Genomic DNA, 15255 nt, shown 5'->3' on the forward strand with positions numbered 1-15255 from the left:
CCATGCCCGCTGGGCCTGCGCGTCCGGAGCCTGTGCTCCGCAACGGGAGAGGCCGCAGCAGAGGGAGGCCCGCATACCACAAAAAAAAAGGTGGGGGGGACCGGGGTCTCCTCACGGCTAAGTGACCGGGAGGGTCTTTCTGCGGCTTCTACAGGGCAGCACCTTTCAAAGGGACCTTCCGAGAACTAAAGAGCCCCGCGTGCGAACAAGAGGGCATCAAAAAACATGTTCTGCCCTCAGATTAGCCCGGAAGCTGCCGAAGGTCCTCCGTCCTCAGTGCCGGGGACCGTGCTGGTGGACGCTATGACCTCTAGGAGGGGACGGAAGCAGCACTGCGCCCCAAATGCAGGTGGCAGTGGAGCCCTTCTGGCCTCACCCGTCGGCATCCCCCCAGAGACTGCTCTGGGGGCTGCACCCGCAAAGCCAGCTCAAGCCCTCCCGCTTCCCACGATGCACGAAGACCGCGGGGGCGGGGCGGAGGGGTCGGGCTGGGACCCTGGGGTTTCTGCGCTGTGCTCCTGCGCCCAGCCTCGGCCCGGCACCTGCAGAGGCTCTCAGGGATCAGCTCCAAGTTGTTGCTGGCGGCCATGAACTCTTCCAGGCTGGACAGCTTGCCGATACCCGAGGGCAGCCCGTCGAAGTCCAGCTTGTTGGAGTTCAGGTACAGCCTCTTGAGCTTGGTCAGCTTGCAGATGGCCGACTAGAGGCGGCACGGGCAGGGGTGGGTCAGGGGCGGGCACAGGGCGGCCGGCAGCCTCCCAGCCCTCCCTGGGCCCCAACGCACGGGCAGTGAGGTCAGCTGGTTGCGGGACAGGTTCAAGGTCTCCACGTGCACCCACTGGTCGATGCAGAGGGACAACTCCGCGATCTGGTTGCTGCTGAGATTGAGGCGCCGCAGGCTGGGGAGGGTGTACAGGCACTCGGGCACCCGCGTCAGGTCGTTGCAGGACAGGTCCACATCTGGGCGTGGGGTGGGCGCATCAGCCGGGGCCCCTGCGGTGGGCTCCACGGGCGGCGGGCCTGTGTGAACCCCGGCTCCCCCTCCCGGCTCTGTGACCTCCGGTGCCAGACTTCACCTCCCGGTTTCTCAGAGCAGGGGGCGTACGCACAAAGCCTACCCGTGACGTGGTGTTACTCCCAGTCGTCACGGTGACAACGGGAGGAGATGTGACAGAACCGCACCCCCTTCCCCCAGAGGTGCTCACTGAAGCAGGGTACCATGCCCTCCTCTGTGAGGAAGCGAGGGGCTGAGGGGTCCCCAGGGACTGCCAACCTGCCAGGTGGCTCAGGCCCTCCAGGCTGGTGGGCAGGTTGCCCTGGGTGCGCTGTGTGTTCCTCAGGTGCAAGGTCTGCAGGGCCGTCATGGCCGGGAGCTGCCTGCGGGGAGACGTGGCGTTCAGGCCGGGGGCCGGGGCCGAGCGGGCCCGCAGCACGAGGCCGACGGTGGCCGAGACGCGACCCCCCGCGAGGCCAGGGCCCCGGCGGGGAGGGCCGGGCGGGCGCCCACCGGAGCTGGGCGTGCAGCAGCGGGTTCCCGTTGAGCACGAGTGTCTGCAGGTGCGCAAGGCGGCGCATCTGCGGGGGCAGGCTCTCCAGGCGGTTCTCGCTGAGGTCCAGGAACAGCAGGTCGGTGAGGCTGATGAAGAGCTGGCTGGGGACGGCGTCGATGCTGCGGGCGGAGGGCTGCCGGGTCAGGGCCGCACTCCCACCTCCGGGACCGGCCCCCGGACCGCCCAGCCCCGCCTCCAGGCACCTGTTGTGGCTGAGGTTCAGCACCAGCATGTTCTTGGCGTTCTCTAGCTCCCGAGGGCACTCCGTCAGCTGGTTGTAGCTCAGATCCTGGGTGGAGGGGCAAGGCCGGGTCAGGGGCACCAGGGCTGGTCCCACCCTGCCGGGCCTCTGCCGGGCTCGAGGGTCAGGACAGGCACTGAGAGGGGAGCAGAGGAGGGGGCTTCAGGGCAGAGAGAGACAGTGGGACCCTGGGAGGAAGGGGGCCTAGGTTAGGGATCCAACTCCATAAGTGACCTTGGGCAAGACCCCGCCCCCTGTAAGTCTCAGATGTCTGCGTCTGTAGAACAGGATCACCACGGGCCCAGGGTCCAGCGCAGTGGGTGGGCACTGAATGGTGGGGCTGGCACAAGGGCCAGGTGGCAGATAACCACTGACCAGAACCGAGAGGTCATCCAGCTTGAAGATATCATCGGGGACTCCGGAATTCTTCAGGCTGTTGGCTCGAGCCACGATGGCCTGGGGATACACCATGAGAGTCCGTGACTCCTAGCTTCCGCCCCCCAGGAGAAACAGGGATTGGGGGGGACACCACCTCCGGAAGTCCACCAAGGCCAGGCCTGAGTGCTCTCTCACTCTGGCTTTTACTCATAATCTCTCTACTTGGCAAGCCTTTTCTAGACTACCAATGAACTCCTATTTATACCTCAAAGCCCAACTCAAATGTGCCCCAGAGCCCAGCACACGGAATCTCAGGGGACCTTTCCTGATGGACTCCCTCTTCCTCCCAACCCCAAAGAGCAAGACAAGGATAGAACTCTGAGCCAAGGCTTCTAGTACAGAAGAAGGTTGAACCAAAAACAAGTCAGAGCGTAGACTCAAAGCAAGTCCGTTTTCTCTCCCCTTAGGGCTGAAATTTGCTCACACTTCCAAAGTGCAGGAAGTTAGTGCAGGATGGCTGAGGGGGAGGGGCCAGGCCAGGCGATGGCACCATGACTGCAAGCGACAAAAACACTAATAAGAGCCACCGCTGCTGCTTCCTCAGCCCCAGCGTCTGTGTGGTGCCACCGCGTTGCTTCACGGCGGTCACTGCGGGACCATCTCGGAAAGTGGAAGGATCTCATCCAAGGTCATGCAGCCGGGAAGTGGCAGAGCTCAGATTTACACTCGAGTCCAGAGGCTGTGCCCTTAACATCTCAGGGCTCCAACCTTGGATGGGAATGACCCTCGCCGAGGCCTGAGGGTCTGGGACGGGGGCTCCATGGAGAGCAGAGGCCCAAGTGAACTGCCCCGCCCACCTGCCCTCCTGGCCGAGCCCCGCCCTACCCCGGCTCTACCACTGCCGGCTGTGCGACCTGCCTCCGTGGCCAAGTGTCCTTCATCTGTGAACTCAGACAAGGTGAAAAACACATAAAAGCTCTCGTGAAACAGCTGTAACGGCGCTCAGCTGCTAACAGCTGCTACAGTACTTGTTGTTCAAACTGGGTGGGATTTGGGGTTTTTCAGCGCTTCCCCCGCGGTTACTCGACACAGGGCGTTACTGAATACGCTCCCCCGCAGCGTGCGGGTGCCGAGAGGTGCTGGCCCGTGAGGGCCCCGGCCCGAGGTCTGCAGCCTCGGGCGGCACTCACCCGTAGCGACGGCAGGCTGGACAGCTCCCCGTGGAGCGTGGTCAGGTTGTTGTGGCTCACTGACAGGTGCTCCTGGGCAGGGACGGGGAGAGGGGCTCAGCAGGGTGGTGGGGCATCCACGGAGCCCCCATCTGCCACCACAACGCCGCCCCATCCAGGGGGCCCTCAGCCACACAGGTCCAGTCAGTTTCTGCAGCTTCCCTCCCTCACAGACCCAACCTCTTCTTGCACACCTCCCAGGATGGGGTACTCACTCCATCTCCACCAGTTCTGCTGTGGTCAACATCCTCCTCTGTGACATCTGTGTTCTGTGCAGGTTCTCCCCACCTGGCCAGCCCCATCCACAGGAACCCTCCCGGCCTGCCCAGAGCCTCTTACCAGCTTCTGCAGGGCGGCCAACTCCTCCGGCAGGTAGCAGAGACCGGTGCGGTTCAGCTTCAGCCATCGCAGACTAGTCATGGCCTTGACATTCTCAGGGAAGTAGCCACCCTGAGAGGTATGTCGTGGTAAGGCTGGTCTGGGACAGGGTACCCTTGCTCTACCGCCCAGTGGCCCCCACTGCCCACGGAAGCCTTTGAGAGCAACAGTCACCTCTCACTAGCTGTGTGACCCTGGACAAGTCACTCTGCCACCCTGTGCCTCAATTTCCTCGCCCACAGAATAGAACTAACAAAACCCTGATGACAAAAGCGTCGTAAGGAACAACTAACGGTCAGGACGGCTGCTGATCTAGAATCTGTCTCTCTTGTTGTGTTCTCGGCCCCAAGAAAGCTTATTCCAGGTGACACCCACACACCTAGCTGTGTGGTTACATCAGCTCAATGCCTCTGCCTGGCGTCCAGGCCCTACCTGTGCTCTGACCCCGCCATCAGCATATGGCCGCTAGTGGCAAGGTCGACTCCCCCTGTGTGAGGCCCCAGCGCCCCACCCTGCACAGGCACAGCCTTATTTGTTAGTTTATTCACCCCTTCGTTCCCCATATTCAAACGCCCACCTCGGGACCCCCAGCCCTTGTGGCAGGAAGCCTGGGGCAGCATGTGCCTTCAGCGCCCCTGGCTGGTGTCCCCTTCCCCCTCCGGGCACATTCCCAGCAGGTGACTCAGACTCTCCCAGTCTAGAGAGGACTCACGGGGATCCCAGGTGAGCAGGTGAGGATTGGGGCAGAGAAAAGTGGCCACCTGTGCCTGGGCTCAAGTGTGCACACGTGAGTTAAACGCAGGAAGGCGGCCTGTCTCCTGGGCCCTGGCCCAACCCCCGACCCCAGCCACAGCCGGGGCCGCCGGACGCTGCCGACACAGGCTCACGCTACACTGCCCCCAGCCTGAGCCTGCCCACACCCCACCCTGCAGTCGGGATCACCCTCCAGGAGCCAGGCCAACTCTCAGGGCCTCGTCTCTGGTCACCAGCCCTAACCCTGCCAGTCTCATTCTCAGGCGTCCAGAACCACTGTGGCCCCCAGTCCCCTCACTGGCTGGAGGGCTGGGCTCGGGTTCCTGGTGGCCCGGGTCAATCAGTCCAGCACCTGCTCATACAACTGCCACCCAGACCCTCGCCCAGCTGTTCGACACCACTCTCTCCACAGCAACTAATTCCTGCCTCCAGAGGGCTGGTTTTAAGCTCCCTCACCGGACGAGAAAGCGAGGCTCGAGGAGGGGAAGTGACTTGCCCAAGCCCACACAGAATGGGGGGGGCAGGCGGAGGCAGGGCAGAGCCAGCGGCGCGGCCGTGAGTCAGGGCCCGGCTTGGGCATGTGACGTCACAGGGGAGGGGAGAGAGGGCTGGGGAGGCGGGAGCAAGAGCTCCGACCCGGGCCACCGGCCGGGGCCAGGCGCCAGGAAGAGGCCCGGTGGGGGTTCCCCGCGCACCCCGACGCGGCTCCGAGACCCCGCGTGCGCCCGCCCAGGGTCTCTTTCGCGGGCGCCAAACAGAGACCTGGGGGTGTCGGTTCGGGGCGGGGCCCGGGCGAGCCCGTCCGCGGTCCCGGGCACGCAGGAAGCGCATGGGCCGGTTGGGGGGCCCGTCCGCCGTCCCGAGGCTCACCTTGAAGTCGTTGCCGCTGAGATCTACGCCGCGCACGAACGGTAACACCCCGGTGGCCTCCATGGCGGCGCTCGACTGCTGGGAGCGGGGAGCGGGCGGCTGGCGGGGCGGGGCGGGGCGCACGGGGTGGGGAGCGCGGAGCCGGCGGGGCGGGGAGCGCGCCGGCCCCACCCCTCAGCCCGCGGCTGCCCGGCCCACAGTTCCGGACGCGCCCGGGGCCGGCCCGGGGGGCGCGGGGCCTCGAAGAGCACGGCGCGCTTGTGCCCCGCAGGGCCTTCTCGGCCCGCGGCTTTGTCCCCTTAGCTGGCCGGCGCCCAGCACCCCGGTGGTTCCGGCCCAGGCTCGGGCGCCCGGGGGAAGCGACAACAGGACGCCCGGGTTCTCGTTCCGAGCCTCGGGCCTCCTTCCGGGAGACGCTCGCTTGGGGATAGCGCCCGCGCTCCTCGGCGTCCCCGCTCGGAGGCGGCCCCCGGCTGCGCGGTTACGTGCCCGCTCGCCCCCCGAGGGAGGCGTCCCCGGGCCGGCACACAGCGGCCCTAGTAGGTGACAAGGCCGGAGAGGCGGCTGCAGACCACAGTGACCAAGGGCCCCGTTGAGTGCGTGCCCGGCCCGGAAAAGGCTCGCGTCTCCACTGGCCGCGGCCGGGAGCGCTGCCCTGCTTCTTTAAGACGGAGCGCGCCGGGAAGCCCCGCCCTGAGGAGCGCGCGGCCGCCATTGGCTGAGGTGGCCTCAGGGTGGCACGTGGGAGCGGACCTCGAGCGCTCCGATTGGAGCCGAGGCCTGCCCGTCTGCGAGCGCCGGGCCCTCGCCCGACCCCGGCCTCGGCGTTCGACTCCTGGGTCCTCCACTTTCCATTCCCAGGCGGCCCCGTGGCGCGGCCCGAGCGGCCCCCTGCGTCCCCCGGCCGGGGCGCCGAAGGAGCGACGCAGGTACTGCCGGGGCACGGGGCGTGGCCTCCGCCAGCCGCGCGGTCCCTGCCAGAAAAGGGGGCACCGGGGAAGAGCCGGGGCCGGGCAGAGGTCGGGTCGCGTCCTGGGTCCGTCTCGGGTCCATCCCGGGTCCATCCCGGCGTTCCCAGGGCCTCGGTGACCCTCGCGGCCGGGGCTTGGAGGAGGGGAGGGAGGGGAGGCCCGGCCTCGCCCTCTCCCTTTCCTGGTTGGGGTCTGCGCGACCCAGCTCAGGCAGGCAGGGTCTTTGAGCGCTTTACAGCTTGGAGGCGGGTGGCAGTACTGATCCCCGACGAGGAAGCCGCCGCGGGGCCACGCTGGGTCACCCCGCCCCCCCCGCGGCCTTCTTGCCTATTTTTAGCTTGGGACCGGGGCGGGGCTGCCGGCCCCACCTGGCAACCGAGCCCGGGCACCCGCCGCGAACAGGGCGGCAGAAGTCCTTGGGGGTTGAGTTGGTTCTGAGCTCAGGGTCATCTGTTCGGGCGTCCTCAGCGAGACAGTCCTTCCTGGCCATCTGACTGGTCTCCTGGGCTTGTCCCCTGGTCACACCCCCTCAGTGCTCGGGACCTGAGGGCAGGTCCCCTGTAAGAATGTGGAGCTGGGGCTTAGCGCACTGGCCTGGCAGAGATACCTGCCTTCCCAGCCCCACACTGGGGCTCCTCACGTTGGACCTTTCCTCACCGCACCTGCTCTACCTTACAGATGAGCGAACCTCATCTGGGGCGTTCCGGCGCTCAGCTTACCTTCTGTTGCCTGGGCTCCCAGCAGCTGAGGTCGGTTTCCCACCCACCATTGACCCAAGCCCGAGAGGCGAGAGGCCCCTGGCCAGGGCACTGGGCTAACCCTGTTTGTGGTCTTTAGAGTTACCTGGCTGCAGCGGGGCCTTCAACATCGTCTGGCACGTATCTGTTGACAGGAAGCTCCTGCCCCCAGGGTGGCCTGGGCAATCTCACTTGCCCTGTTCTCTGACCTGGTAGCCTTGTCTCTGGGGCCTGCCTTGCTGAGATTTGGGGGGCAACTGGCCCCCTGAGCTTCACTGAGGTCCCCCCAAAGGCCCGAGTGGCCGTCCGGGGCAGGCTGCCTGGGACCTCAAGCCGTGGTCCTCTCTGGGCCTTGGTTTCCTCCTGCAGTGCCAGCCCTGGTCAGGAACCAAGATGAGGCCGCTCCTGGGACCTGGCCATAGGGGTGGGCAAGAGCCCAGAGGCTTTGCAGTTGTGGGTCTGAGTCCCCAGCACTCACCGTGTGGGCCAGCAGCCCGTTTCCTTGTAGAATGGGGGTGGTGTCGATAAGATCCACCTCATGGCCTTTGGTGACGTCGGGGGGCCTGGAGGACGGGATGGGGAAGATTGTCCCCGTCCTCTGACCTGCCGTGGGCCTTGGGGCCTTTCTCCGTGAGCACCCCCTGTCTGGGGCGGGGGTTGTTTGCAGTTGCCCATCTCCTCCCAAGAAACTCTGCAAGTGGCCCCTTTCTCCTCAGAAATTCTCAGGAAGCCCCCTCGTGGGCTCGCCTCAGTGATCCCAGCGTGATGGCAGCCAGAGCACCGGCCCTGCTGCCAGGCTGGCCCCCTCGCTGAGCAGTCCCCGCACCCTGGCTCCCTCACAGGCAGACTGACCATGGCGGAGTTCTCCCAGAATCGGGGCAAGCGGCGTGACGGCGAGGTGCTGGGCGGTGCTGTGGACTTCCTTCTGGCCAACGCCCGCCTGGTGCTGGGGGTGGGCGGAGCTGCCGTGCTGGGCATTGCCACCCTGGCTGTGAAGCGGGTAAGGCCGGGCTGGCCCGGTGACCCCGGGGCTCCCAGAGCAGGGTGGCGATGGTGGGACTGCCCGAGGCCGCACCTGCCTCTACCCCCCCAAGCCTGGCTTTGCCCTCGGCCCTGCCGTTCCTACCTGGGCTCCAGCTGTCCCATCTGTCACTGCCTGCAGCTCATTGACAGGGCCACCAGCCCTCGGGATGAGGACGACGCCAAGCAGGACTCCACGTGCCTGGAGGACAGCTGGCAGGAACTGAGCCTGCTCAAGGCCACACCGCGCCTCCAGCCCCGGCCCCGGCCCGCGGCCCTCAGCCAGCCCGTGCCGCCCCCGGCCCCCTCCCCGCCAGCCCCAGGTGAGCGGCACCCCTTCCTCTCTGATCTGGGTGTGCCCCCTTTGGTGGCCACGTTCAGGAGATGCAGCCAGGCCCTGCCCCTGACTGACGTGTGAGCCATCCGGGTCCCTCTTCCCCCAGGGCGGTGGGCTCCCTGAGTGTTTAATGACGCATTTGTCTGTCCTTCCCCGTCCTGGGTGGTGTCGAGGCTCCAGCCACCAGAGCACGTGGACCGTGGGGGGTGGCCCTGGAGCAAGGTGGCAGCACTAGGACGGCAGGGCCCTCAGATGGGGGCCAGTGTCCCACCCTGCGTGAAGCCATCTCAGCCTCAGGGCGTCGGATGATGAGAATCTGTCATCAAGCGCTCACTGTGCGTGAGGACCTGAGCTTGGCGCTTTTTCAGGTGATCACGTTACAGTCCCTCTGACGGACCCCCCCCCCCGCCCCTTCGCCCTACAGAGGGGCCCGCAGACGCCCCGACGTCGCCTCAGCTCTGCTCCCCAGTGCCGTCGGTGTGCCTGACGTTCCAGGAGAAGCTGCTGGCGTTCGAGCGGGACCACGTGACCATGCCAGTGGCCCACGTGGCTCTGGCCAAGGAGCTGGCCGGCGACATTGCCCTGGAGCTGCAGGCGTACCTGCGGAACAAGTTCCCAGAACTGCCCTTCGGGGCGCTCGTGCCTGGCGGGCCGCTCTACGACGGGCTGCAGGCGGGGGCCGCCGACCCCGTGCGTCTCCTGGTGCCCCTGGCGCTGGAGCCTGGCCTGTGGAGCCTGGTGCCCGGTGTGGACACCGTAGCCCGGGACCCTCGCTGCTGGGCCGTGCGCAGGACTCAGCTGGAGTTCCACCCCCGCGGGAGCAGCCCCTGGGACCGCTTCCTGGTGGGCGGCTACCTCTCCTCCCGGGTCCTGCTGGAGCTGGTCCGCAAGGCCCTGACCGCCTCCGTCAACTGGCCAGCCATCGGCAGCCTCCTCGGGTGCCTGATCCGGCCGTGCGTGGCCTCGGAGGAACTGCTGCTCGAGGTGCAGCACGAGCGTCTGGACCTCCGCGTGGCCGTGCTCCTGGCCACTGCTGGCGCCCAGGCCGGAGACCTCCTGCTGGCCTGGCCCCTGGAGGGGCTGGCCGGCAACCTCTGGCTGCAGGACTGGTACCCGGCAGAGGCTGCCCAGCTGCGGGCCCTGGATGAGCGCGACGCTGGGACCCGCCGGCGGCTGCTGCTGTTGCTCTGCGGCGTCTGCCGTGGCCACCCGGCGCTGGGGCGGCTGGGCCGCAGCCCCCTGGCCCAGGTGGTTCTGCACCTGGGCGAGCAGGAAGCGGACTGGGGCGAGGAGGCCCTGGGGGAGCGCTTCCTGCAGGCCCTGGAGTTGCTCATCGGCAGCCTGGAGCGGGCCAGCCTGCCCTGCCGCTTCAGCCGTGGCGTGAATCTCCTGGACGGCCTGCGGGAGGAGGACATCGACGACATGGGCTGTGCGCTGTACTGGGGCCTGCGGGCCCCCGAGGGGCTGCTCTAGAGGCGTGGGCCCAGGCGGATGCGTCCTTCCCGGGCGTCGAGAACCCCTCGCCCTTGCTTTTACCCAGAACGGGTCAGCGCCAGCTTGGGCGGCCCGCACTCCCACTCACCCCTCGGCCTCAGGGCCGATGCCAGGGCCTGGGCCCGCCGTAGCCACAGTGAGTCCTGGGCAGGGGTAAGGTTGCCTCTTTCTGTCCCAAGGGTGAGTCACGCTTCCCTCGGGCGCAGGCACCTCCAGGCTGCTGGTGCTGGGCTGTGGACACGGCGTTTGGTCCCCCAGGAGCCGAAGTCACCTGGAACCCTCGGGACGCAGCTTTCGGCTGACCGACAGGCTGGCGTTTTCCGTGCTGCGTGTCTGGTTTGCTCTCTCACGTGGGCCAGCGGGGGCTCACCTGGGGGAAGGCCCTTCCCCTCCAGCTGAGGGCACTTCCGCTTCCGGCAGCGGGGGCCCTGGGAGAGCCCCTTCCTCACTGGGGGAGCTAAGGTTGTGTGTGCTGCCCACCTGGCCCGGAGCTGAGGGTGTCCCCGGGCTGCTGCTGGGCCCAGCCCCCGCGGTGCTGGCACCAGCTGACCCTGCACTCTCCCTGAAGCTGGCTGGGGCGGGGCGGGGTTGTCTGCCTCCCCTCCCAGGTGTCTCTCCTCTCTCTGGTATCCTTTCTGCTGAAGCAAAGCTATGCCTCAAGAACCGTGAACTAGAATAAAAAGGAAAAATTCAAACGTCCACGGGACTCATGTTGGGCTCTTCGCGCAGCCACTTGAGGTTCTGTAAAGTTGACCAGAGGAGCTTGGGATCAGCTTGGAGGCGGTGGATTGAATTAGAAAAGTCGGTTAACGCGGAGAGAGGACATTACAAGATTCCCGGAGCGACGTCTCGCTTTAGTGATGGAAGCAGCTGGCTAGGGTTTCGTTTCTTCCCCAAAGCCTGCCCCCTGGAGCCCCCTGTGCTTTCCGGGACGGGCAGGGCTGCCACACAGCCCTTCGGCCAGCACCGTCAGCGTGCAGAGAAACGTGGCCCCAGGAGCGGAGGGCAGGACCCCGCGTCGTACAGGCCGGGAAGTGCGTCTCAGTGTCCCCATAGGAGCCGTGGCCGTGGGTAACTTCCTGTCACCACGTGGCAGACGAGGCTGGAGAGGGCTCGGGGCCACGTGCGCTGGCGGTGGGGCCACCGCGGCTGTGCCAGGCCTGTGCTGCTTCTCCTTCCCATCCTGTGTGTGTCCCCCTTCCAACTGGGACTGGGGACAAGAAGTGGGGACAGGCTCGGAGGCCTCCCTTGGTCGAGGGCCAGCACAGGGGCCAGAGGAGGTGCTAGTGTGTACCTCTGGGTGCAGGGCCACGGGTGGCCTCTGCCTCACGGGTGTTCACACAGGCTCGGTCTCCGCAGAGGGTCGGGGGGCAGGAGACTGGCTTCCCCGAGGGCCGTTGGGTCACTTGATTCAGGGGCTTCCGGGCCTGAGTGCTCTCAGCGGCGAGCAGCTGTGATGGCAGCGGAGGGTGAGCAGGGGGCAGGCTGGAGGCGGGGGCGGCCTTGGCCCCCTCCCCTGTAAAACGGGCTCCAGAATACCTGCTTCACAGGCAGCAGCGCGAGCGTTAACACAGCACAAAGCAAGGCACCCCCGACCCAGAGGTCCCGGATGCAAGGTCCAGCATCACCGAGCCCGAGCACGCCAGGACTCCGCTGCAGGCCCGTGTCCAACCAAGGCTGGGGGTCTTGGGCGCCGATGGGTGAAGGGCTGGCCAGGCGTGGCTTGGGAGCAGTCGGGACGCGAGCGGGGTCAAGGCCCCTCTCAGACGACCCGACCCCACTCGCGGGCCCTCTGGCTGCCTCCTGCTTCAGGTAGCTCTCGGTTTCCCCTCGTACCGTGATTTCAGTAAAAAAAGCCAGAGTTAACTAAAGAGGAGAAACGAGGCGCTCAGGGCGACGTCCCCTGTCCAAGGCCAGCATCTGGCGCGCTGTCGTGCTGGGGCCTCCACGGCGGCCGCTGCCCAGCTTCGCTCTCACCCCTTTCACGAGGGCGGTTCTGACTCGGAGTTGCAGACCCTTCGGCTGAACTGGGCAGTCCTCATCCCTGGCTTTACCAAGTGACCCGAAGCCAGGAGCGCGGCGGTGATTCCACCTGCCAGAGTGACCAGACGGCCGGTGCCGGTGGAAGAGTAGCGCGAAAGGGCCAACAGACACTCGCTGACCTACAGCTTCACCATCTCCTCCACCCGTCACAAGGCAGCTCAGCAAAAGGTCATTCCGCGCACAAGACGCAGCCTTTCTGGGTGAGCAGGACCCCTCGGGACCACTGCGGCCAGTCCATCAACCGGGCACCGCTCGTGCCCCAGAGCTGACCCAGCCAGCGGTATCAGGCCGCGCCATCACTAAGCAGAAAAAGCCCTGACGAAAGTCTGCGCAGGAGCATTCTCGCTGAGGGCTGCAGACTGCAGGCGAGGCGGGCGCACCCTGCTCAGGTCCCCAGAGGTCTCGCCAAACCTCCTGGTGGGGTTGCGGTCAGCAAGCCAAGCTGGAAAACCACGCCAAGGCCGGGGGAGGGGGGGGGCGGGCCCTGACAGGCGGGGCTGGAGCTGGACGGGAGAGGGAAGCTCTCGGCCCTAATCCAGGGCCCCTGCCCCACCTCTGTCCTGTCCCCTCCAAGACAGCGGCCTTCAGCCTCGTTTAAGTCACATGTGTCCAATGCATTTGCATTTTTTTGTTTTTGACCGCGCTGCACAGCATGTGGGATCTCAACTCCCGGACCAGGGATGGAACCCGCGCCCCCTGCGTTGGAAGCACGGAGTCTTAACCACTGCACCACCAGGGAAGTCCCCACGTTTGCATTTTAAAGTACATTTTTCTTTTGTAGTCAGAAAAAATAATCTTGTAAAAAACCCCAGTAACGTTACAGTCTGGTTGCACTTAGTTGACTGAGGACAGACGCTGAGGCTGTGGGGACAGCACCCAAGGCCAGCGTGGGGCACCCGGGACGCTGCTCTGGGTCCTCTTGGCGCTGCAGCCCATTTCCTGACACAGCAGTTCAGCTCGCGGGGGCCTCAGGCTCACTTGCCTGTGTGACTTCACAGCGAACTTTCCAGGCTGACACCGCACCCCCGCCCAGCGCAAACGCTGCTGGTGTAGCAGGGACAGTGCACCCCTGCCCCCTGCGGAGCCAGCCCCTCCCGCCTGCAGGCTGAACGCAGACACGGCATAGGACCCCCGAGTCTTCGGTCCTGGAGGAAAAGGCGGCTGATCCACCCCGAGGGCAGTGGGTCCTCCACCCAGCGTCCTGAGAGGCCTGAGCGGAAAACCCCCTCACAGCTTCTGCCACTGTAACCAGGACGATGGCAACCCTCGCCCCCAGAGAGGCCACCAGGCTCGGCGAAGGCACAGCCCAGGGAGCACAGCAAGGGGTGGCCAGCAGGACCCCAGTCCCACCCGGCAGTTCTGGTCCTGGTGTGCACGGGAGCACCCTGCGGAGAGACTAAAATCCACAGATGCGTTCAGCATTCTTCAACTCAACGACAAAAGCACAAACACTGAAAAATGGGCAAAGGAGTTGAAAAGGTATTTCTGCAAAGATACGTGAAAGGCCACGTGAGCACTGAAAGGATGCTCGACTTCAGTGGTCATTAGGAAGATGTAAGTCAGAACCGTGAGACACCACCTCAGGCCCACGAGGATGGCCACAGTTAAAAGAAAAAAAAAAAGGGGGCTTCCCTGGTGGCTCAGTGGTTAAGAATCTGCCTGCTAACGCAGGGGACACAGGTTCGAGCCCTGGTCTGGGAAGGTCCCACATGCCGCGGAGCAACTAAGCCCGTGCGCCACAACTACTGAGCCTGCGCTCTAGAGCCCGCGAGCCACAACTACTGAAACCCGCGCACCTAGAGCCCGTGCTCCGCAACAAGAGAAGCCACCACGATGAGAAGCCCGCGCACCGCAACAAAGACCCAGCACAGCCAAAAATAAAATAAACAAATTTATAAAAAAAAAAAAAAGAAAAAGGGGGAAATAAGTAGTAGCAAGGATGTGGAGAAATAGGAAGCCTCGTACATTGCTGGTGAGAATATAAAATGGCGCAGCTGTTATGGTTCTTCAAAAAATCAAACATAGAATTTCATGACCCAGCAACTCCACTCCTAGGTGTAGATCTGAAAGAATATAGAACAGGCGTTCAAATACTTGTACGTGAAGGTTTACAGCCACGCTGCTCACAACGGGGCCCATGCACACAGTGGACTAGTTCAGCTGTTAAAAGGGCACAAAGCACTGACACGCAACCACAGGGGTGACCCTGGAAGACACGACACTCAGAGAAAAGCAGACACAGGGCCCACGTGCCGCATGGTTCCGTTTATATGAAATGTCTGGCACACGTAAAACCACCAAGTAGACTGGGCTGCGGGGCCGACCCACACCCACTGTCTGGATGCTCCAGGGGCAATTCCGGGCATCCCGCCATCCAGCCAGGGCACAGGGACTGGTCTGAGTGAAGGGTTTGGGGCTGGGAGTCCCAAGACCCGAGGACAGTCCATCTCTTCACTCGTGGCGTGGCTCTGGGCAGCGCACAGCCTGCCCTCCAGCTCGCTGCCTAAACCACGCGACGAAGCCGACCTGCTTCTGCTCGGCTCCCAGGGCTCTCAGGAGGCGGGCGAGGCGCCTGGCGACCTCTGCAGGCCGCGGGGATGGGAAGCACCGGAATCTTGCACCGGCGGCTCTTCCCTGCCCCAGAGGACAGCGGTGCGGCCGGGGGAGGCCACGGGGGCCAGAGGACGGCAAGAGGACCCGGGCACCGCCCGGCGTCGCGCAAGTGCCCGTCACTCCTGCCAACTCGCTCCAGATGCTACGCCATCACCCGCCAGGGCCAAGCGCTAGAACCCTTTATCGAGGCACGTGAGCTGTGGGGTGTCCTGGCCACAGCAGCTTCGAGATAACGAGGGATAACCCTTCTGTAGACGCAACTTCTTAACAGCGGACTCCCCGCCATCCTCCCCTTTCTCAGGGCGTCTGTGGAGGGAGGCCCCTCAAGGGCCGGGCTGATTCCCGCTAGGGCGCTGACAGCACAGCCCCTGTGGATCGCAGGGGGCAGCCTCCATGGCTTCTCAGCCGCGGCCACGGCTGTCCCTGAGCCCCAGGCACGGGGCCACTGTCCACCAGGCGTGGCCTTCTTGAGAGAGCGGTCTGGCCCCGGACTCCTTAGAACACAGGCCACACTCCAAGAGCAGCCGCCTTCCTCAAAGCCGCCCCGGCAGCGCAGGGCCGCCTGGCCCCGGAGAAACAGCTCATTTCCCGAGACAAAAGCAGCAGGTGGAGGCAGTGGCCCCCTTGGCCCTACCCTGCCC

General features: G+C 65.2%; 2 protein-coding genes across 5 annotated transcripts in view; one reads left to right on the forward strand and one right to left on the reverse strand.

Annotated features, from left to right (window-relative positions):
• The window catches only part of FLII (FLII actin remodeling protein), a 12621-nt gene extending 7083 nt beyond the window's left edge, over positions 1-5538 (reverse strand). The window contains exons 1-9 of the mRNA XM_024127905.3: positions 5400-5538; positions 3738-3848; positions 3360-3431; positions 2167-2247; positions 1754-1839; positions 1508-1669; positions 1274-1377; positions 785-960; positions 543-700 (exon numbers count right to left, since the gene is read on the reverse strand). Of these exons, the coding sequence (XP_023983673.1) occupies positions 543-700; positions 785-960; positions 1274-1377; positions 1508-1669; positions 1754-1839; positions 2167-2247; positions 3360-3431; positions 3738-3848; positions 5400-5462 (1013 nt within the window). The 5' untranslated portion in view covers positions 5463-5538. The remainder of the gene's footprint in view (positions 1-542; positions 701-784; positions 961-1273; positions 1378-1507; positions 1670-1753; positions 1840-2166; positions 2248-3359; positions 3432-3737; positions 3849-5399) is intronic.
• Positions 3765-9948, forward strand: MIEF2 (mitochondrial elongation factor 2). Of its 4 annotated transcripts, none has more exons than XM_055082432.1 (4): positions 3765-3865; positions 7950-8107; positions 8270-8450; positions 8889-9948. In XM_055082432.1, exons 2-4 carry the CDS (start codon positions 7961-7963, stop codon positions 9935-9937), a joined length of 1377 nt encoding a protein of 458 aa, XP_054938407.1. In that variant the 5' UTR covers positions 3765-3865; positions 7950-7960; the 3' UTR covers positions 9938-9948. The 4 variants fall into 4 exon arrangements, with proteins under 4 accessions (XP_054938407.1, XP_054938406.1, XP_023983674.1 ...); XM_055082431.1 differs by lacking the exon at positions 3765-3865 and adding an exon at positions 3881-5440; XM_024127906.3 differs by lacking the exon at positions 3765-3865 and adding an exon at positions 5617-6328.
• Positions 9949-15255: the final 5307 nt, after the last annotated feature.

This window comes from Physeter macrocephalus, unplaced genomic scaffold (genome assembly GCF_002837175.3).
Source record: "Physeter macrocephalus isolate SW-GA unplaced genomic scaffold, ASM283717v5 random_121, whole genome shotgun sequence".
NCBI classification, from domain to species: domain Eukaryota; kingdom Metazoa; phylum Chordata; class Mammalia; order Artiodactyla; family Physeteridae; genus Physeter; species Physeter macrocephalus.

Coding starts and splice junctions, on each gene's coding strand:
- MIEF2 (XM_055082431.1), top strand. CDS start 5,359: ATGGGCCGGTTGGGGGGCCCGTCCGCCGTCCCGAGGCTCACCTTGAAG. Junction 5,441..7,949: donor ATCTACGCCGCGCACGAACG/GTAACACCCCGG, acceptor GCTCCCTCACAG/GCAGACTGACCATGGCGGAG. Junction 8,451..8,888: donor CCCCTCCCCGCCAGCCCCAG/GTGAGCGGCACC, acceptor TTCGCCCTACAG/AGGGGCCCGCAGACGCCCCG.